This window comes from Chaetodon trifascialis, chromosome 10 (assembly GCF_039877785.1).
Source record: "Chaetodon trifascialis isolate fChaTrf1 chromosome 10, fChaTrf1.hap1, whole genome shotgun sequence".
In the NCBI taxonomy this organism is placed as follows: domain Eukaryota; kingdom Metazoa; phylum Chordata; class Actinopteri; order Chaetodontiformes; family Chaetodontidae; genus Chaetodon; species Chaetodon trifascialis.
This window is the reverse complement of record NC_092065.1, coordinates 9,370,140-9,392,001: the sequence shown is the minus strand read 5'-3', so window position 1 is coordinate 9,392,001 and position 21,862 is coordinate 9,370,140. Positions and strand designations below refer to the sequence as shown.

General features: G+C 40.8%; 2 protein-coding genes across 2 annotated transcripts; one reads left to right on the top strand and one right to left on the bottom strand.

Moving 5' to 3' along the window:
- Positions 1 to 1,094: 1,094 nt before the first annotated feature.
- caprin1b (cell cycle associated protein 1b) lies at positions 1,095 to 11,679 on the bottom strand. The gene is made up of 18 exons (XM_070972160.1): positions 11,520 to 11,679; positions 9,931 to 10,095; positions 9,656 to 9,718; positions 9,473 to 9,559; positions 9,139 to 9,377; positions 8,954 to 9,036; positions 7,149 to 7,349; positions 6,979 to 7,031; positions 6,778 to 6,861; positions 4,704 to 4,874; positions 4,521 to 4,629; positions 4,344 to 4,405; positions 4,159 to 4,251; positions 3,450 to 3,593; positions 2,915 to 3,068; positions 2,606 to 2,785; positions 1,747 to 1,853; positions 1,095 to 1,644 (listed from the first exon to the last, which is right to left on the bottom strand). Exons 2-18 carry the CDS (start codon positions 10,093 to 10,095, stop codon positions 1,558 to 1,560), a joined length of 2,082 nt encoding a protein of 693 aa, XP_070828261.1. The 5' UTR covers positions 11,520 to 11,679; the 3' UTR covers positions 1,095 to 1,557.
- A 6,056-nt stretch (positions 11,680 to 17,735) lies between these two features.
- Positions 17,736 to 21,154, top strand: lmo2 (LIM domain only 2 (rhombotin-like 1)). The gene is made up of 3 exons (XM_070973202.1): positions 17,736 to 18,284; positions 19,387 to 19,602; positions 19,973 to 21,154. The coding sequence occupies exons 1-3, from the start codon at positions 18,244 to 18,246 to the stop codon at positions 20,196 to 20,198; spliced, it is 483 nt and encodes a 160-aa protein (XP_070829303.1). The 5' UTR covers positions 17,736 to 18,243; the 3' UTR covers positions 20,199 to 21,154.
- Positions 21,155 to 21,862: the final 708 nt, after the last annotated feature.

Below are 21,862 nucleotides of genomic sequence, written 5' to 3'. Positions count from 1 at the left end.
ATTGTATGCCTGTGTTTTGTTTGTAAATAACTCTATGCCAAATATAACAAAGCAGATGTTGGCCCCCCCATGTGGAATTCTCCATAGCTGGAACAATTATTAAATTTGCTTAAAGAAAGGATTATTTGATTTACTTAAAGTAACAATTATTTAATTTGCAATAATTTAATTTGTAATCTGCAATTACAATAGAAACATCTTATTGAAGACATGTATGTCACATACATAAACTCAGGGTTCTGACGTACAGGTGTGCTTTGCCTCTACATTTATCTGAACCCTGCACGTATTACTTTGAATAATTTTGCATACAAAATATGTTGTGATACGTGAAACTATTTACCTTAAAACTGCACATTCAGGGGAAATAACTGGACCACCCATCACCAAAGCATGACCTTTTGGGGTTAGTTCATCAAGGTTTGAATTAGCCTTGAATTAACCTAATAGCATATAGCTTCACTTTAACTTTTAAAGAATGCAGTAAGATGGAGGAATTGTGGATTGGGGAACACTTAGGTCCACAAACCACTTGCTCTAGTTCCATGTGAGGCAAGGTCATGGTTCCTCTATGAAATGTAAGGCTGAAAAGAAAGCATGCACTTTCCCTTGCACTTAATTATAAACTCAATCTCACCATTGAATCTTGTATAATAAGGTGGGTTAGTCATCTCCGGCAGAGAGGTGTAATAAATGTTGCCGTTTGTTTACCTATAAACCATTGTTGGAAAACTACCAACCTACTTCTTAATGATGCTGGACTGGAACTTTGGACCCAGTCAGACTCACACAAATGACCGGCTCATGTTTCATGTACCCCAGCAACAGTCTGAGATTATAAAATCAGCCCTCCTCCTTTTACTGGCCCAAATTCTTGGACTGACCTTCAACACAGGCTAAATATTAATACTCTAATAAAGACAACTTACAACCATGATCACATCACCTGTCTCAATGTGTAGCTGTCTTAGCGGAATTCGTCTTCTCATGTGTCCTATGCATCTTTAACTTGCCTGTAAATTATCCACTGTAGCATGCTCTGCCCTCTAACCGTGTGACTGCCTGAACTTCACAGCAGAAAACTGAGGCTGAAGCATGGGTATGCAACACAACTTTATTGAAACTCTTGAAGCGACATCAATTTACAAACAAGGAAACGGGAGCTCATCGAACAAAAAAATCCTTTTTTTTTTTGAACCAAAATGACAGAAAGGAACTGAAAAAGGGAATAAACTCCCAAGGATTGGACCAGCAGTGGCAGGTGCATTTTTTCATACAAAAAATAACTTATGAAATCTTTCAAGTTTACAGGAATATTGTAACACAAGGCTTGTGTAAATCGATGACTGGATTTACAGCTTAGCTTGTGTGTTAGACTTTAAATGATTGAATATTTCCAAATATCAAAGCAGGCATTACTTTGATTTAAGAGACAGGAAAAATACCACTGATGAAGAACGAACATAGGAGAACATGAGTGAGCTGGGGCAAATGCATTCTTGAATTTTGAATTTTCAGTGTGGTGCAAGTTAGTCACAGTCATTATGAAAGGCCTTTTCAGGATCGTATTGCCTGAGTGCTGCCTCTTGACACTCCTCTGGGTCCCTGACCAGCTCCGCGCTTGTAGTTCTGTTGGTAACCGTCCTTAAGCAACAGAGGAAAGAAGACATTTTAGAAACTATTCCAACAGACAGCAAAAATGACATAAACAAAGCCAGCGTGGGGGTCTGAATTCTTCTGTCATACCCTCTGATAATTCCCATTAGAGTAATCCCGAGGTGTGTTGAACTGAGTCGGTCCATAACCAGAGTTTGGAGTGTTGGCAAATGGGGGACGATAACCATCATAGCCACCTGAAAAATGAGAAGATTTTACACTTAAAATGCATCGACTTAGAATTAGAATAAAATAAGCTCCAACTCTTCAGTCCTTCTCAAACATGCTCCATATTATGTCAATTTTAAATGTCAACGTATGCCTGCATCAATTTTGCTTAAAAGTCACAGAGACAATCTTGCTGGGTTGAGCTGGGTGTCATTTCCAAAAAAAACCATTAGAGCTAATCTGAATTGAATCAGAATGCGGTGAAATTAACTTGAGGACATCAGAATGAGGGTCAATACACACAGAAAGATTAAACGTATGTCTTGTTCCTCTGTCTAAGCACTGAAATACATTTATTATGAAGAAAATAACATTGGTTTAGGTCTCTATTATTGTTTTTCCTGCACTAATCTCAAAAGAGACATGAAAAAAAGCAAAACTAGTCAACATCTTAAGAGAATGCTGGTCTGACAATTATTGATGTTGGACATCTTTCATTCATACAGCATAGTTCTATAATAAAACATGAAACCGACGGGGACTTTTATTTCACGGAATCACTCTTATGTTGGTCACTAATTTTAAAATCATTCACAGATGGAGACTGAAGGACAAAAGAAAAAGATCCTATTATGTCTGAAGAAAGCCATAATGTAACAGACACCCACTGGATCCGTCCTACTTTAACAGACATGAAAGCGGCAATGTTACATATTCCACGTCTGAAAAGGGTTGAACTGAAAATACTGGATTCACTTGTGGCTGCGGGCTGTGAGTTTACCTCTGAATCCATTCGATGAGCCTCTGTAGCCATTGATCATGCCCCTGGCATTGCGAGGTCCACCACGAGACATGCCTCTGCTGTTGTAGAAGGACTGAGGCTGCCTGCCGAAGCCTGGGCCCTGCTGGGAAGGCTGCTGATGGCCTCCTGACTGGTCTTGGGAATGAAAGGCACCGACTACTAAAAATATGTGATTGGGTGCCCGAAAACAGATGCATGTCAACCTCCAGTCAAACTTGAGAGAAAGCGCAATCTTGCACAATTAATCCAAGAAGTAAATAATGAATAAAAGACTGAAAATCTGCCTACCAGACTGCAGTTGTTCTGACTGCATCTCTGTCTGCTCCACAGGATGCTGCGACTGGCTGCTGAAGGCTTGGTTGTAGCTGTTCTGGTACTGGTTGGCCTGGTTCAAAGCCTCCGTCTCACTAGCTGGTGGGACCGGGGCATTGAGGTTGAACACCTGAGGGGCGAACAAGGGCCACATTGTGGTGAAGCCAAAACCAGAGGAAAGGTCACACGCTCATTAGGAGTAAAGTCTATTACTCACTATTTCCTGGATAAAGCTGCTTCACTGCAAACCCATACAACTGCAATATGACGAGAGGGCACCTCAGGACTCCATAAAGCAGTTTCTAATGGGAGCTATTAATGTATTTCTATTTTGATTCCACTGGAAGTAATGCTCAACGTCCTTCTAACACCTTTTAATCTGCATGACAGACCAGGCGATTTGGTCTTTCACTCAACTTTAACATGAAATGGTTTAAATACAGGTTTTATTTCACAACATGAGTAATTCTTGGATTGAACACCAGGCAGCGTGTCATCACAAAGGCCTTACTGTCTGCATTGATTGGAATGGTGCTGCGTTGACATTGATGCCACTGCTGTGAGGAGCTTTGGAAACAGGCTGGAAAACCTGCGTTTGAGAGGCAGGCGGGAGAGCCGTCGATGGTGGAGGCTGCTCCGACGACAAGGACATGGTCTGTTGAAGATGGGAAACACAACGGAAGATGAATAAACATGTTTTTATCTGCTGTGTGAGAAAGTACATCAGGAGGTCAGAAAACGTCGTTCAGATTTAAGTACAGGATTCACAATTCAAATCTGTTGCATTTTCTTGCCAGGTGTTCATTTAATATGATGTATGCTGCTCGTGTCCCTGGCATTTGTCCTGGCTATCTGAATAATTTAGAAAACTACAATTAAATACTTAAATAAAATACTTCAATCTACACAAGGTGAGCATTTATTTTTTATTTATTTATTTTTTTCTTAAGTTTATTTAAAGAGGACAGCGCACATCAATCATACATTACTGTAAATGTGCCAGTGTTAGCCAAAGGCTAGTTTTTTACAAGGTGATTCCAGTGTTTTTCCAGACTCCTCATACTTAAATTTCACTACTTTTACTCAACTTAATACAGGACTAGGACTCAGTCCTTTACTTGCGTTTTGATCCTTTCTTAAACAGAACAAAAACAAAATTTATCAAGCTGCACGTCAAACATGAACAGACAGGACAGACATGACAGAGCAGCATGGTTTACCTGGATGGGGTCGATGGATTCTTTTGAGGGTCGTGGATCTGGCGTGTGTGAGGTCTGATACATGGGTGGCGGAGTTGGGGAGACGATAGGAACCTGAGAACAGAAAGTAAAAATGACACTCTTGTTTAACATTTCTTCAGGGTGGCTACAAGATCAGCGCTGTCCATTCAAGTTTGATTACTCACTTGTGTGGGCTCAGGTTGGACAGGAACAGTGTTGGGTTGCGATAGCCGGGACTCTGGGTGAACTAAGAAGATTTGAGTATTGCACCTTAGTAAACCAGAAAGGCCAGTTCAAGTGTTGAAGTGTGAATTTTACACATAACATGACATCAGAACTGAGTTTCTCTTTGTGAAACATACCTGGAGGACACACCATCTGTGGTAAATCAATGCTCTGAGTGGGTTTCATAGGCTGCGCTGAGACAATGGCAGGATCAATAGGCTGTCCGTCAAACTCCAGCATAGAGTCCTGAGAACATAGACATGATGAGCACCATGCTGAAAATCTACACTCAACAGTCCTTCCAAGCACAAAGTCCTCACCTGCATGAAGTTGTACGTTCCCTGCATCTGTGCCATTAAGTCCTGCACCACCTGCTTCCTGGCCATGGGGTCAGTAGCCGGCGCAGGAGACGCCAAGTTCAAGGGGTGGGTCTCCAGGGCAATAGGGGAAGCCGCAGGCTGCACAGGCTGCTGCTGCATGGCACTGACTGCCTAAGAGCAAAAGACAGACATCGCAGGCGTATAAGAAACAGGAGGAATAAGTGAAAACTGGAAAACTGGTTTAGTCATTGAAGCTGCCAGTGGGTGTATCTCACATCATAGTTTGTAAATTGAAACCTCACAGCTGACAATTAAACATGCAAATGTGAGCATTCCAGTGTAGAAATTACATCAAAGGCTTGAACACCCACTGCACAAAACCCTGGGACTGATCAGAGGAAATCACATGCTGCAGAGTTATCACGAGAATCATACCACCGCAGGGTGGTGGCTGAGACACCTGTCTGACAGCTCTCATCGGAGCCTGAGCCTATGACACGCAGTGTAGTGCCTAGAAAACAATTCACAGCTGTCTGAAGAACTTATAATGCTTTATTTTTCATCAACTTTGAATCAAAGTTGGTTCAGGGCATGAATTACACCACAGCCAAACAGCCAGCGTTGTGAATGCCCCAGGGGGTGTCCGTAATGCCCACTTCACACCCACTTTGACAGCCCTGTCTTGAACAGGCTGTTGTGCCCTTAAAAGAGAGTTGAGATTTCCTCATTCAAAACTTCATGTGATGCAGCAAATAAACTCATGTTTCCCCGTGTCTCTGTAATCACGTTGGACATAGACAGTAGCCTAAGATTTCTCCCACATTAATGATCAACGTAATGTGATAAGCACAAGCAGCTAAACACTGTGTGGTCTCAGTATTAATATTGTGTTTTAAAGTTTGCAAGCACATTACTGCATAGTTTTATTGGTCAGTGATAAGAAAACAATATCTAATAAATTAATAACTTTACAACTCTTGTGACTGGGCCAGCAGAAAACCGAGGCAGACAAGGCTCAGACTGTTAGCTCCTCTTCTGACTTACATATATTCTTCCAACTACATTAACACTAGCTTTAGAAACCGGACTAGATTAAAAGAGATGTACTCTGTATCTGTGATTTAAGAGCTGATAGCAAACTCTCCGGTGTCCAGTGCTTAGCAGCAACAACCCACAACACTCTCTCCAGCAGCTAAAGTCACCATGACAGTGATGTAAATGATAGGGAAATAAGCTGCATTAAAAGCACATTCATCTGGGGACAGGATCACTGTGAAACTCTAGCTGCACTGTGTATTCAATGTCTCTTACAATTTATTAATCAATAGTACATTTACTTCAAAAAAATCTTTTAAGGAATCTGGATCAGTGTGAAAAGACTCGATAACCCATAGTTCAACTACCAACGAATGAGTCCTTATCTCAGCTAAAAACTTCTGGGACTAATTACAACAACTGGCCAATGAAAATAAACCCGTGTGATGCCTCTTACATCTAATAGACAAGCTATGTGAATCTCGGGGACTATCTGTAGAGCAGGTGAACTATGATGGACTATCACTCTCAAGACAGACTGGTGAGTAACGTTAGATGTGTGCGTTTTCAGTCCAACACTGTCCAACTGGATGAAACATCTGACAAATATTTGTCAAGTCAGTATCTCTACTGTCACTATTAAACGAAGGCAAAGTCAAGATCTAAATAGTTTTAATTGAAATATCCTCCTTTGCAAAATTCTGCTTTCTAATGCTGCATTCAAGTCCATCTAAATCAACTCATTACGGTGCAAATTCATCATGTCATCAAGACAATTAATACAAAGGTTTTAACATCACTTGAATTTTTGCTGTTTTTCTATAAAATGTTCTTAGTATACCGTTTTTAAATGTGCTGGTTAGATCTGGATATACTTCCACTGAAATACTAGAAACATATGTAATAATGTGTCCCAGCCAGTTAGAGCCAGACATACTAAAATGGTCATTCAGTCAACAAAGCACACAAATAATCAGCAAAACACAAAACTATAAAATGCAAAGTTCAGTCCCAGACAAACATAATCCCTGCAGCATACCTCTGTTTCCGTGGTCCACTCATCCCCCTGCTCCTTCTCACTGCCGCTGTAAGTGCCGTCTGGAATGAACTGTCTATTTATGAACTAGAGGATTTAAAAAAAAAAAAAAAATAGAAAGAAAAAAAACAAAAACACATCAGCACAAAACTGCTAAATATAATCAGTCCAGTGACCTCACTGGAAAGGACAGGTTAATCTGACCTCTGTTGTTTCCACTGCAATGGGCTCTGTGAACTCCTCAATTATTTCGGTTTCTGTAAAGAGAAAAATAATTTTAGAGAATGCCGCGCTGATTTCTGTATTGCTTGATTTCATTAGCATTTTAAAAATAGAGTGTTTCATGCAGCACGACATCAGTGAATGGTCAGGACCTGGATCGACAGTCTGCTCTTCTGCTTCTGACGATTCAGCAACTACTACTGCCGCCGCCGCTGCCGCCGCCGAGGCTGCTGCTGCTGCTGAGGCTGGCTCTTCCTCCTCTTCCTCCTCACAAACTCCGTTTTGGTGAGGTGGAACCCGGTCAAAGTATCCGCTCAGCAGAACCTGGTCCAAAGTCTCTTTCAGTGCCTTGTCTACAAGACAAGGAACATAACAAGCAATTTATTGGAAAGACAAGTTATGAAAGCTGATATTCAGTAATCATATTTACAAAGTTACAATATGCAATGAGGCCACATGACCATTTTACCAAATTCAGCCAGCCAGACTGTGCATGTTATCATAATCAAAGCCCAATACAGTGCTTTTATTAGGCCCCAAACTCAGGATTTTGGCTGCGGTACACACTTAACTTACTTATTCACCTTGAAGGCTCTGGTTAGTTTCAAGTCTTAATATTTCCTCTACAAGCGTCAGTATTCACATCTGACTGACAGTGGCATAAGACAACATGACAACATAACATAACTGACAACATAAGCGAGGAAACCCATGACTGTACAGTTTGTGATGAACCCCAATGCCAGGAGTAAGAAGCTAATAAAGAGAATATGTTTCAGTGCCTCACATGCCAAACCTCCAACTAAGCAACAGTCCTTAATTAATGATTAAAACAAAAAGTCGCAGGCATGGGACCAAAATGCCCATAATCACTGACCGACTAGATTAGAAATATGCCACTACAACACAATCATGACTTGTGATTCACTAGAAACACTAGCAGAGCCCTTTAGTTAGCTCAGGCGTTTCCACTTTCGGCTCTTCAGGCAAAGCAGGTCAGTGTTATTTCCTTTACCGTCTTGTGCTTCAGGTCAAAAAGTCTGCTGCTGTCTGAATAAATATCACCCTGAGTCACCAAATAAGACCTCCTTACTGAGGTGAAAGGGTTGGCTACAGTGAACTGGGTCACCAGTATCCTAATGTGGCTCCAGAGATCTGACCAGTGGAACCACAGGCGACAAGGCCACTGGCACCCTGCCCCAGTGCTGAGTCAGGATAAGCCCACAGCGCTCAGCCCCCAAGCAGAATGCAGCAGTGCGAGTCCTGAGGCCAGATTGCTGAGAAAGCAGTACACCAATATCCCCAAGCCCTGATTATTCACATCAGAGCACTGCCCGCATGCTGCATTAACAAAATACAATGAACATGCTACATTAACATATTAAGACTGGCTAATGGCCTGCAGTACCTTCTGACAAGGAGGTTTTGTTTAGAGCATTTGCCATCTTCATCTATCTTTCTGTGGAATCACTCAGAAGGATGTGACAAATTATTTATGGCCAACAAAAAGCTTGCTGATAACTGCTTTGTCACCAACCATGTGATAAAATGTCCTGCCAACAACATTCACAACCAGCTGGGCATATAAATAAAGCCAGTTTGTCTTCCATAAACTAACTTAATTTTGCTATAAATTGCAGTGGGACTGTAACTACTGATTATTTTCAATACTAATATATACTATACCACTATTTTCTCTCTGGATGTCAGTAAATAGCCAACAATGCCCATCACAGTTTTCTCAGACCCCATGTCAATGTCCTCAGATTGCTTGTTGTGTCTGTCAAGCACTCCAAAACCCAAAGATATTCAGTTTAATATCACAGAAGACTAAGAAACCAGCAAGTAATTCCATTTAAAGCATGTGCTGAAATTATTCAGCCAAAACACCCATTAATGAAAATACTGAGCTCTGCTGCTTGCAACCATTCAAAGGCTTTCATTAAAATGGACTTACATGTTGTTCCAACCACAGCCTTGTCCTTCCCTTCCAGGAGGTCCCAGAGGTGCACAGATGCTTCTTCATACTGGTCAGCCAACCTGCAATTGTAGAGATAAGTCGTATTGATCCCCTTGTTAAAAAGGAAAAAAGAAGTAGAAGAAGTCTTTTGCATCTCAGAGCTACCGATGCCTTAGACCAACCTGACGTTTTGATCACGGTCTGGCCCCAATAACTTGTAGAACTCATCAAAAGCTGTGAGGTCTGCATCTGTCAGCAGCGGTGAGCCGCTGACTCCCTGCTTCAGGTCCTGCCGCACAGTGTCGTCTCCCAGCCGATCCAGGAGGAACTGCAGTTCCAGAACCGTCTTCAGCCTCTTCTGCTCTGCCTCCTCCCGCTGCAGCTGCTCCCGCCTTGCAGACTTCTTCACCACCTTCTGGATCTAATGATATACACCAGTCACATAAGGTCCAGCTACTGCAAGTGAGGGTGGACACCACTGAGGGAACATTTTCAGGAAACCACAGTGATCCTTACATCTTGTCCCAGTGCGATGAATGTCTTGTGCAACTCTCGGGCAAATTCCAAGTTATTAATGACTTCCTGGTATTTGGATAGGGCTTCCTAAAAAGATGAAATCATGCATCACTAGGTTATAGTATCTTTGCAAGACTTACTGGATTATTTGTGGTTTTGGACAAAATGACAAAGTGTACCCACCAGCTGGTCAGGATTGAGCCGCTCCCCGCTATTCTTCCTGACTTGGTAATCATCCAGTTTGCTCTGTAATAGACAATCAAAAATGCAACAAAGAGTAATGACTTACCACACATATTAAGAAGAGAAATTCTTGATGTGAGTGTTTTGGCTGTTAGAGCACTTCAGCTATGGACTGAGAGGGACATCTGTCATGCCTCATTCTTTACACAACAGCGACGTAGCTCCATGTTGTAATCAGGATGCATCCAGGACAAATGGCTCTCAACACTACTCACCTTTTTCTTCTCCATGTTGCGGGCCTTCTTGTCGATGACACCCAGCACTTGCTTCAATACTTCAGACTGTCCACCGAGTGCAAAACTGCCCATTGACCCTGGAGCGGATCCCACATCTGGGCTGGCAGACTGCACGGTCCCATTTGCATTCATTACTGAGGGCATCTAGAAATTAAGTGTGAAAGGTTAACTTCTGGTGGCAACAAGGAGATGCCTCCACCAAAAACTATACAAATTCATAAACATTAGATTAACTGAAAATGACTGTCATCAGCATGAGTTGAAACCTTTCCAAACCAACACTGAAGAGATTATTAGAAGTCAATAAATGCTGCATGATGACTAATGAAGAAAGTATGATGGGATTAGGGCTACAGCTAACAACTATTTCCATTACAGATCAATCTGCCACTTGTTTCCCCTGTTTTTCTTTTTACTGCCATTCCACTGCCTCACCTCATCTAAACTTTGACTGGTTGACTAAAAATGATTCCAATAAATTTCATGCAGTGAAGCATATAGATTTTATTATTTTGGGAAAGAGAGCATTGTTATTTCACTGGTAATGGTTATCAGCAGATACTCGTAGTCAAGGTATTGGTATGAGGAGAGATATGGATGGAAAGGTGCATTCCTAATGGTCAATCACAACTTCCAAAATCCCAAATCTACATAATCAAATTGCTTGTTTTTTATCCGACCAACAGTTCAAACCACAAAGGTATCAGTTTACAAACTCTGAACCTAAGTGAACCACCGATTATTCACACATTCAAGAGCAGGAACCTAAGCAAAACTGCAAGTGATTACCATTGTTCAGAAAAATTGTTATGTTTTGTTTTGTTTTTTTCAGTCGACTATTCGATAAATCAACTTCCCGTTTCTGCTCTACCTCAGATAACGTCACCGTCCAGTTGCATGATACAGTGGGCCTGGACAATCAGACTGACGGACAGACAGACAGACAGACAGACATATGTCACCAACACATTAGCTATGAATTCAAAAAGTAAATGTGTAATACGAGTAATATACGGAATAACGAGTGTAAGTATGAACGGTTAATGTGGGCCTTAATAGCACAAGAAAACATTAATTTACAGATAAGCAGCTACTACAGGGTAGGTGATGTACTATCGATGTAATCTGTTAGGTGTAAACGACGTACAGTACAAACATAAAGTGCAGCTTCTTAACAAAATAAGAGTAGCAGACTATAACCCCAAGCCCCCAAACCAGTTCAGCATAGCAACTGGCGAACTTTAGTCTAACTGTGTAAACTGGAGAGAGGACCTTTCTGAATCCTTCTTCTTATCAGAATATTTTCACTATAACTTCGGATACAAAGCTGTATTTTCGGCTGCCAGTTCTATGGTCCAGAGAAAACGTAGCAGTGAGGCCAGCTCGCCGGTGTTATCTACGAGGTCTGGTAAAATGGCCCTGGCCACACTACCGTTAGCACAGACCACTGACTTAGCATCTTCACGCACTGCTAGCTTGGTTGTCTGGTAGCTACAGCGACGCGTGCTAACCAGCAGCCGGCGGCCCCGGCCTCGTTCGCTTCGTAGCACGACTCCTGATTCACCCACCTTGATGTTATATATCCACAGGGGAGCTTGCTAGCGAAATGTACGAAACGGCCAAGTTGTTATTATTGTTGTGTTGCTTTATTTGCTCTTTCACTCTAGTGTGGGATCCGCCCCGCCGGCCTCACCGACAACTGAGACAGTACGAAAGACGGCGAAACTCTTTATAAAGGCGAAGGTCCGTTTTTAGTTGTCAAATATATGCCTGAACGAATAAACTATAAGAACGAACCTTAATAGAGTACAGATTTCTTAATATTAATATTTTCACATGCAACACAAACCCGTTAATTGAACTGTTTAGTAATAGGTTAATTTTACAGTAATTAATTGTGATGTATTTGCTATTTGTGAACAGGCAATATAGTCAGCAGTCTCTTGGCAGAAAATCTGCACAATCATTAGCTTTGATTAGGCTACCCTGTGTGTCTCCCTATGCCTTACACAGTATTTAGTTCTGCAGCAGCTGTCCCATCCCACTGAGAAAACTGGCATATGTTGTTGCACAGCTGTCTCCCTACACGACAATACATGATTGTACCATCTTTTGCACATCAGTTTAAAGTTCAGATACAATACTAAAAACAAAATATGGATATTTGAAAATGAAAATTAAACTGGTAATAACATCAATAAATGAAACATTAACAATAAAGAAACAACAATGCTGACACTACTTATAATACTGATGATAATAATAGGTATATAATAGTAGTAGTAATAATAGTAGGCCCAATACTAAAACAGGCTGCCATGCAGGTCACACAAGTAAACTGAAAGTGAAATTCAGAAACGTAGAAAAGTTTGAGTTAGTTATGTGATCTTAGTACCGGTCTAGATTAAACTATTCTGTTTTGAAGATGATTTGAAGATGTTTCTACAGAACATCAGAATATACATGTGCATATTGTGAGTTGAGAGGGCTCATGTCCTATCAATCTTTTGTTCTGACTCCAAGGTTGACAAACCCTGCAGTACTCCAGTGTTTCCCATATTGAGAATTCATTGAATAATTGTACCATATTATAAGCTGTGCAAGCACTTAAGTAAGTGGAAAGTCTCAGATGTACAGTATGCAAGAATAAAACATGTTGTAGTAATTTGGTTGAAAAAATGTTTTTATGACTTATATCAGTAGGTGGCAGTAAAGCTCAGCATCTGATCTACAGCAAAACACTGATAGAGTGAAACTGTGGCTGAAGAGACAGTTCAGCTTTTGAAAATTCTCTGACACTGAAATATGCATGTGAACAATTTTCAATAAATTTACTGATAATTTTACTGACAACTTTACTATTATAAGAACACACACAGCACATATGCATACGCACACATACTAAATAAATGCTGAGTTCCCAAGTCAAAACAACTGAATGTATCTTTGATGATCAAACTTTTCCAGTATCTTTTCTGCTTTACTTCACGGCTGAGCACATGCTTTACACCAGTGTCCAAAGGGAAGCAAACTGACCAGAAGAATGTGAAAGCAGCTTTCTTTTGTTTTGCCAAATACAGGAAGCAGTTAACATGGCTGCACAGCTTTTTGATTGCACTGTTCCACTGAAAGTGTTTTCTTTTAGGGATAATACTGATTATGGGAGGATCCCAAGGGTAAGTGAAGCTCCCTTTCAACGAGTGACTCATTTCCGTAGCCTGCTGTGTTTCAATCAAACAACAGCACTGAACACCAGCCGTCTTCTAAAAGAATCCCAGGGTGGTTCCTCTTCTGACCTCTGACCTTTACACCTTGACATTTTAAAACTTACAATGAATCCCACAGGCCGTTATTTCAAACCCGTGTGGTAACAGTGAACAATAAATCTTCTCCATCTTTGTAGCCCTGTAACAGTTTTGAAACAGCGACTAATTATCACTGCACTTCAGATTAGGCAGGAAGTGCTCGGTTTCGCTATTGCTGTTCCAGAGTTCGTGCAATCAGAGAGTCAACAATACATCCAGCCCTCTTATATCAGGAAATGGGCCTGCAAGCATGTGTCTAGATAGTCCATGATGTATGGATAGCCATCTTTGTTAACCACTTCTAATTAGGCAATCTATTTAACGGGAAATCTCTAATGATTTAGCAAGATGGTGGGATATTAGTTGCACAGTATATCCTACAACAGCCTTGTTACACTTTGCTAGAGGAACTTGTAGCTTGTGGTGAATTAACATTTGCTACTAGCTGTTAAATATAATGTCACTGTTTGCTTTGTGCTGATGCTCACTTTTCCAGCTGCCCTCAAATTCCACACTGCTTTCAACTCCATAATGCTCTCAGTACCAAACAGGCAAAACAGGAAGCTGGACATGAGCGACACACTTCCCAAAAGTGTGTACAATCTTAACCGTTTGCTCCCCAAATTCTGCCTTAGACACGAATATAAAAGTGTGAAAGACTGCCCGTATAGCCCATAATATACCGCGAATGATGAAATATTTCAAACTGATACATGACCTTCCTTCTGGTGACATTTAGGAAGCCTTAAGACACAGATAAGGGTTTTACCAGCTAATGCCAACAAGCTCAAGTTTTTATAGTGCGCCGTAAGCCTCGTTAGTCGTATCACACTGAACCATCTGGTGTCGAACTGTCTATCTGGGAAGCCATGAGAGGGGTGCCATCATGCATGGGAGGGGAGCGGGGTAGGAAGTGAATACAGTGTGCACCAACCCCCCAGGAAAGCTTCATCTCTGCATGCCAGTTGCACATCCTCTGGGCTTTCTCAGTCAACTCCACAGGAAGTAGTGGATGACTCGGGTGTCACATCAGTACTGACTTTCTCTTCTTTTTCTTTTGTTTTTGAGCTTTGAGCAACATGGCGTTTTGGAAGGGTTAGATATCATGGCACCACTGTTTAATTACTATTAAGCTCTTAAAACCCCAAAGACCATCAGGTGGGTTCATCATTGCAACAACTTTTGCACAAACAAGCACTGTACAAACTCACTCAACTTTATAACTTGATACCAAATATGTCAAAGAAAAAATGGTGCAAAAGATTGAAGAAGACATAAAAATATCATCCTGGGATTGAATATGTTGATGCAGTGCTGTTTCCTTTGAAAAAAATGTTTCATCTACTGAAACTGAGATTGAGACTGACTGAGACTGACCTTCAATTCAATAGCTGTTCTGGAGCTTTTGATTGTATCACACTACCTTCCTCAGGAGATGGAATTTATCCTACAGAAGATTTATACATCCTTATATCCATTTTTAAGCCAATGTGGATGAGAGGTCCTCAAAGTCCTGATAAAAAAAACATTTTGAACATCTATATTTTCAGATAAATTCCAGATAAACTACAGAGTGGTGAGAGTTATGGAAGTTAAAGGGGGTATTAGGGATCAGGTGCGAGGTATTTTTATTTACTTAGGACTAGGAAAGCGACCACGGCCCTTGCACTGTGCTGTCGTGCTGTACGAAGACAGCCAGCAAAAGTCTTGTCTGAAGAATACATACAGTAGTTAGAGTTTTATCTCTGTTTAACTGCTCTGCTTTCTGTGCAGCTGGCACAACACAGCGCCATGTTCACCTCGCTCCTGGGCCTTCTCAGCTTGGTATCTATCCAGTGAGCTGACACAGTCCAACAACTGTCTAGCCGAGGGACGCTTTCAGCCTGAATTTAGAGTCTGCCTGTGATCTTCCTCCTATGCTTCTGGCTGAGGAGCTGACTGTGGGCGCTGAAGTTGAGGTGCTTTATCTCCCTGCCCAGTCCAACTGCTGTCTGCGTCCCTCCCTCCTGCAGGCAGCCCCGGGGCATTGGCTGCAGATAAGAAAAAGGGCCCATAGCGAGTCTGGTTTTAAAAGGAAAGGATGAGAGGACACCAGCTGTGTCAAAAAAAAAAAAGTAAAATCATTGCATTCATTTATCAAGGAGAAAACTTTCAAAAGATCTTATTTTGGGATGTTTAATAGCATCTTTTCTCTTCCACCAGTTTACATGTTAGTAGATCTACCTTGTAAACCAAGAGCTCTGTAAAGAAGACTGACTCGTAGAGGGGGAACTACTAGAGAATCCTTTATATCGAAAAATGAGCAATTTATCAACTTTGCATGTTGAAAGAGTGTCTTTATTTTATCTCACACGATTTCAACAGCGGTGGAAAGTGACCAACTTCACTCATATAATACTCATACTCATATTGAGTATTTTTACTTTGTCTCTCTACTCAACTACATCTCTGAGGGAATTCAATTCAATTCAATTCAATTCAATTCAATTCAATTCAATTCAATTCAATAGTCCTTTATTAGTCCCACGAGGGGAAATTCCAATTTACAGCAGCATCAATAAAGCAGGTAGAGTAGTCAAACAAGTGCATGCAATTTAAAAACAACAGTTATATAAGAGTGAGATAAGAAAAACATACCAAGAAAACTGGACTTTTACTTCAATACATTTATCCCAGGGCTGTAGTTATTGTACATGGCAAATTAAGATTTTAAATAAAAAAACAAACAAACATATAATCAGTTGACAAATGATACAGTAAAGTGAATCCTGATCTTACATGTACATGTTCATGAATCATACATAATAATCAATAATAATCTTAGAATATGACAGAGAGAAAGGGGTGATTGTGCATCATGAGTATGTTGAATTTTGATATTCTAAGGAGCAGCATATACAGATGTACAATGTTGCATAAAATCTAGAATTGACCATAATACAAAACACACGTTTCTAATATGAGTTTAGGAATTTGTTAAGGCACCTTTGTACCAACAGTTAACAAGTTCTTATCACTGGTTTCATTAAAGTTGATAAATCATTGGCTCATCAGATGCAGACTTGAAGGCTGGGACACTAACTGCCCTTAAAAATGACTATTTATACTAATGATGTTCAATGACCAGGTGGAAGAATCAATGAGATCCTTTCCCCAAATTACAAGTAAAAGTGCTGCATTCAAAACTCTACATGAGTAAAAGTAAATAAGTATTACCAGACAAAGTACTCATGATGCAGAAACACCAGGTAAAAGTGTGAAATTATGGAGCCCCAAAGATGATGTGTCTTTAATCATCTATGTGACAACATGAAAAATAAAAAGGTTTTTCGGACTTCAGGGGCTTTTCTTTAAGTCTCATTGTGGGACAAGTCGCAACTGTATCACTCTTATTAGCACATGGTGGCTTCATCTAAATCCCAACAGACCAACACAACTGTGTTATCAGCCACATAACAGATAACACTGATAGTACATCATCCATCCATCCATTATCTATACCGCCTATCCCTTTCGGGGTTGCGGGGGGCTGGAGCCTATCCCAGTTACAATGGGCGAGAGGCGGGGTACACCCTGAACCGGTCGCCAGCCGATTGCAGGGCCACATGTAATGACAAACAAACATTCACACTCACACTCACACCTACGGACAATTTAGAGTCATCAATTAACCTAATGAGCATGTTTTTGGTCTGTGGGAGGAAGCCGGAGTACCCGGAGAGAACCCACGCATGCACGGGAAGAACATGCAAACTTCACACAGAAAGGCCCCGCCTGACCCGGGGATCGAACCGGCAACCTTCTTGCTGTGAGGCACGCACACTACCTGCTGCGCCACCGTGCAGCATAGTACATCATATTTTCTAAATTAATTACATGTTTTGTATATAAAACCAAAGTAACAATAACTTTCAAATAAATGTGTAAATGAGTAAAAAAGTTTCCCTCTGAATTGTAGATGAGTATAAAGTAGGAGAAATTGGAAATGCTAATACCTCAACGGTGCGAAAGTACATTACTTGAGTTAAAGTACTGTTAATGACTCAGCAGCCAGAGAATTCTTTCACGTCAGCCTAAAAGTGGTTCTAAATAATGGTTTGTAAACGGATCCATAAAACATCAGTAAATGATTTATTAGCCATAAATAAACTCATTAGCTAATTTATAAATCAATGGTACCTTATTAGAAAGTGGTAACCAAAAAACTCAGTCTGAATTCTTCTTCAACATATTTCATATTTTCTTCTTCAGGGAAATAATGAGGCACACTCTAATGACTGAGAAAACACACAGGGCACGGGCCCTGTGTGTTTGCTTATTCCATCACGCCGCTCTTTATCTTTTGTCCTGCCGGCACTTGTGAAGCAAAGCATATAATGAACTCATTAGTCTCAGTCACGACCCAACTCCACGCCTGACGAAGCGGGCTGTGCAATGTTTGGCTGTCGCTTTAAGACCGATTTCCCCCCATTGTCAAACAGTCGTGAGCAGGAAGAGGGAAACGAAAGCAGAGACCGAGGGGGCCCGACGTATTTAAACACGATGCTGCTGCACAATAACGGCGAACGCGGCTTGGCACGGAGGAGCGCGTCTGCGGTCCGCGCACTCACAAAAGACGCACGGACACGGAGATCCACGCAAGTGACCGCTTGATCGGATTGGTGCTGTTTTAATCCAAGTCCTCAAAGTCGCTGCAGCTTGGTAAAATACACTTGAGATGACATGGAAGTGTCACCGCGGGTTATTGCCTCAGGAAATGATGACAGTGTCCTCCATCATCGCTTAGCTGCTTAGAGCGAAATCTTCTTGTCTTGCGGCCATTTCCAGAGGACCCAACTACCAATTAATTTAACCCAGAAACAGGCGAAACCGGGGTGTAACTGGCGGCTTGGAGGCTGTGGGAGCAGGTGCAGCGCGTCTTGGCTGCAGGCAGGTAGCCGTGGACTCTGAACCTAATCTGGATCAGGCTGGACTTCATATTTCAGACATGACATCCACTATAGAGAGGAAGACACTGGAAGCCAATGAGTAAGTAGCTAAAGTGTGAAATGGCAATAATATTACCTCTGATATTAAAAAGGCATCATCACTGTGACAGGCAGCCAAACTGTCTCACGTGTAAAATCTGCAGATGGTTGACAGCATGAGGTCAGAAGTCTCCTGCTGTGAGGCAAGAAAAAATAATCAAGTTCAAGGCCGAGAGCAGATTGTTAGGTGTGTGTGTGTGTGTGTGTGTGTGTGTGTGTGTGTGTGTGTGTGTGTGTGTGTGTGTGTGTGTGTGTAAAAAGGGAATGAAAATAGCTCCTGGCAAGAAAAAGTTCAGCATTTCCCAGAACAAGTGAAGTAACCTAAAGGTAAAATATATAATTGCCTACTGTATGTCTATGTCTCTCTCTCTCAAAAGCAGCAGCCTGATGGTGGGTCAGTAAACTTAAGACAAACATTATTCAAACATAAATTTCATTTCTAAAAATACCAAATGCATCAGGGTGATCTTTGGGGGAAATGTGTATAAGATGAACGACACAGCTCAAAGCCCAAGTCTGTTGGGGTTTGATTATTTCACTAACAATCATATAGTTACAATGAAGATACAGACAGGCTAGATGATTTTATCAGAATTAAAGCTTCTGAAGGGGAAATCTGATTTTTAAGAGGTTAATGAAGTAGCTTTGTGTTGTGGCTACTGTATTTAATACTACCCAGTGGCTCCCTCAGGTGGACAGTGGCAAGTCACAAATGTACAAGTAACACAAGATGGACAGATTAAAATCAGTGGATCAACAAACAGCTGCAAGATAATTTTCTAACCTCAAAATATGAACTAATCGGCCAAAGATTTTCAGTCATATTCTATTTTATATAAAAGGGTAATTAAATGAATATTTTACAGCTGACACAGTGAGTTGATCCATTCATTGTTGAGGTCATTTTTCCAAGCATGAATGCCCAAAATGCCCTTGTTTTTCTGTTGTTTAGATGACGAACCTGAAAACCTTTGCAAGTGCTTCTTGAACAAAATAAGCAATTTGAAGATATTTTATAGACCAGTTTGAGATTAATTGAGAAAGCGATCATCTGTTACAGTCTGGAATATTTGCATTTCTAACTAGTTTTCCGTCTGGTCTAGGGAGCCGGTTGATGAGGTTCTCCAGATGCCCCCATCTCTGCTAACCTGCAGTGGGTGTCAGCAGAGCATTGGTGACAGATTCTTCCTGAAGGCCATCGAGCAGTACTGGCATGAGGACTGCCTGAGCTGCGACCTGTGTGGCTGTCGACTTGGGGAAGTGGGCCGCCGGCTCTACTACAAGCTGGGAAGAAAATTATGTCGGCGAGACTACCTCAGGTTGGTTAATGTCATGATTTATTTCATGATTTGTGTTATCATAAGATGCTCCTAACAGTAACAGTAAAGTGTCAAAAGAGAGTCAAAGTGATGAAAGGATAAGCCTGATGATATTCTATAATGTCTTTTTATCAAGAAATGTGCAATCTGTACTTTATTTGGAGTCAATCCCATGTACACTGCTCTATTGCTGTACTAGCACACACTATGTGTTCATCCACAGCGGAAAATAGTCCCCAGCAAATGCAGCGTTAATACTGGTTTGTGTAATACTTGCTAAAAATGATGTGCCCTGACTTGTAGAGTGGGTTTGTGAATGTCTTCCGTCTTCCTCTCAGCATTACCTTTGATATCTTCCTCATCCTCTCAGGCTTTTCGGTCAGGATGGTCTCTGTGCTTCCTGTGAGAAGAGGATTCGAGCATTTGAGATGACGATGCGTGTGCGGGACAAAGTTTACCATCTGGAGTGCTTCAAGTGTGCCACCTGCCAGAAGCACTTCTGCGTGGGTGATCGCTACCTGCTCATCAACTCAGAAATTGTGTGCGAGCAAGACATCTTTCAGTGGACCAAACCTAACAATAACAACATGGTTTAGCAGAATCTGTTGCTCAAGATGAATGAGCATCACCCTGCCTTTCCCCACTGGCTTTAAAGGGAATGAACAATTGATATATTGACTTTCTGTAGCCTGTGTAGGTTTTATCATGCATCTGACATTCATATGGAATCATTGTCACACAAACGGGGGCTTCATCTCTGCATTGCCCCCTGCTGGGGACTAATGAAGACTGCACCAGCAATAACAGAAAGCTTTTCATCTAAAGCTGCATCCATAAATGCAAAAAATGCTTAAACACTGAAAATACTTAAACATGCAAAAATAATTGTTTGTTATACACACTGAGATTTTAGAATTTTAGTAACGAACAAAAACTAAATCCTGTTTCTTGTAGTCAAACTCTGTTGCATCGCCTCCGTCTGGTCTGAAATGTTCAAATAAGAATTTTTGTAACTTTATATTTTATGGGTCAGCAATTTTCTGAGAATTTCCTGGGAAGAACTATTGAATGTCATTTAGTAATAATTATAGAGAACTGCTCCATTCAAACCCAAGTAAATATTCAGTTATTATTCATTCATCTTTGGAAACTTGCCTGTGGACTAAGTTCACATTTGCATGCACAGCTTACCTGAGACTTTTTCAAGATGAAAAATATAAAATTACATGTTCTTCCCATGAAACTTATCTAGGAACTTAGTAAGGAAATTACAGACCTGTCAAATTAAGTGTTAACAGACTTTCATATTATAAATGGAATACATTGTCCATTTTGAAAAGACCAGATCAGAATGATTGTACTGTGTTGCCAGGTTGAACTGGTGGCGCCCTCTAGTGACCGAGGGCAACCATGCAATACTAATTTAACTGACTTTGGAGATGTTTTCAGTGTCTCTTTTGTAACTGTTACAATCCTCTGGACATGCACCTAAGACTTTTTTGAATATTGACTTGTCAATTTATGAAATAAATTGCAATTTAGAGAAACAGCATTATCTTCGACCTGTGTGTCTTCCTGGGATTTACAAAGAAACTTGAAATCCAAGCATTCAAAGGATTTTGACACAAGCTGTGCTCCAAATCTGTGCTGCAAATCAATCACATTTTAAATACTAACAATTACTGCGTTCAGGAAGTTCCTGTGTATGAATTATGATCCAAGTGCTTTATAATAACTATTAAAAAGCCAATATGCTGCTAATATGCATGCTAATAAGCAGCTAGTTTAAGGTGAATATGTGTACATTAATATAAAGTGTGACCAAAAAATACCTTTACATTTTTTGCAAAAACATATATACATTTCTCTTTTTGAAGTTTATTTGGTCGTTGTATTGAAAAATCAGTTTGATTGTGTAATTTCCTGCCAGTATAAAGTGTTTTGACGTGTTGTACACCAACTGCAGAACAGGAACAAACAAACAATAGGACACAGCGATGGCCTTCAGGAGTATTTAGGAAAATACTGTGAATGTGTGTTTAATAGACAGTAGATCAGTCTCACATCACTGCATTTTTTCCAGTTGATCTACTTTTTATACCTGTTTTTAGCCACAAGAGGTCACTAAAAGATTTATGAATTCCAACCATCCCATGAATACCAGCTCAATCAGGTATCAGGGTTTGTGTTTGCCAGGTGAGCTATGAGAACAGCTGAATTCTATGCTGCTATTTATTGCCAATCTATTGTGGGATTAAGC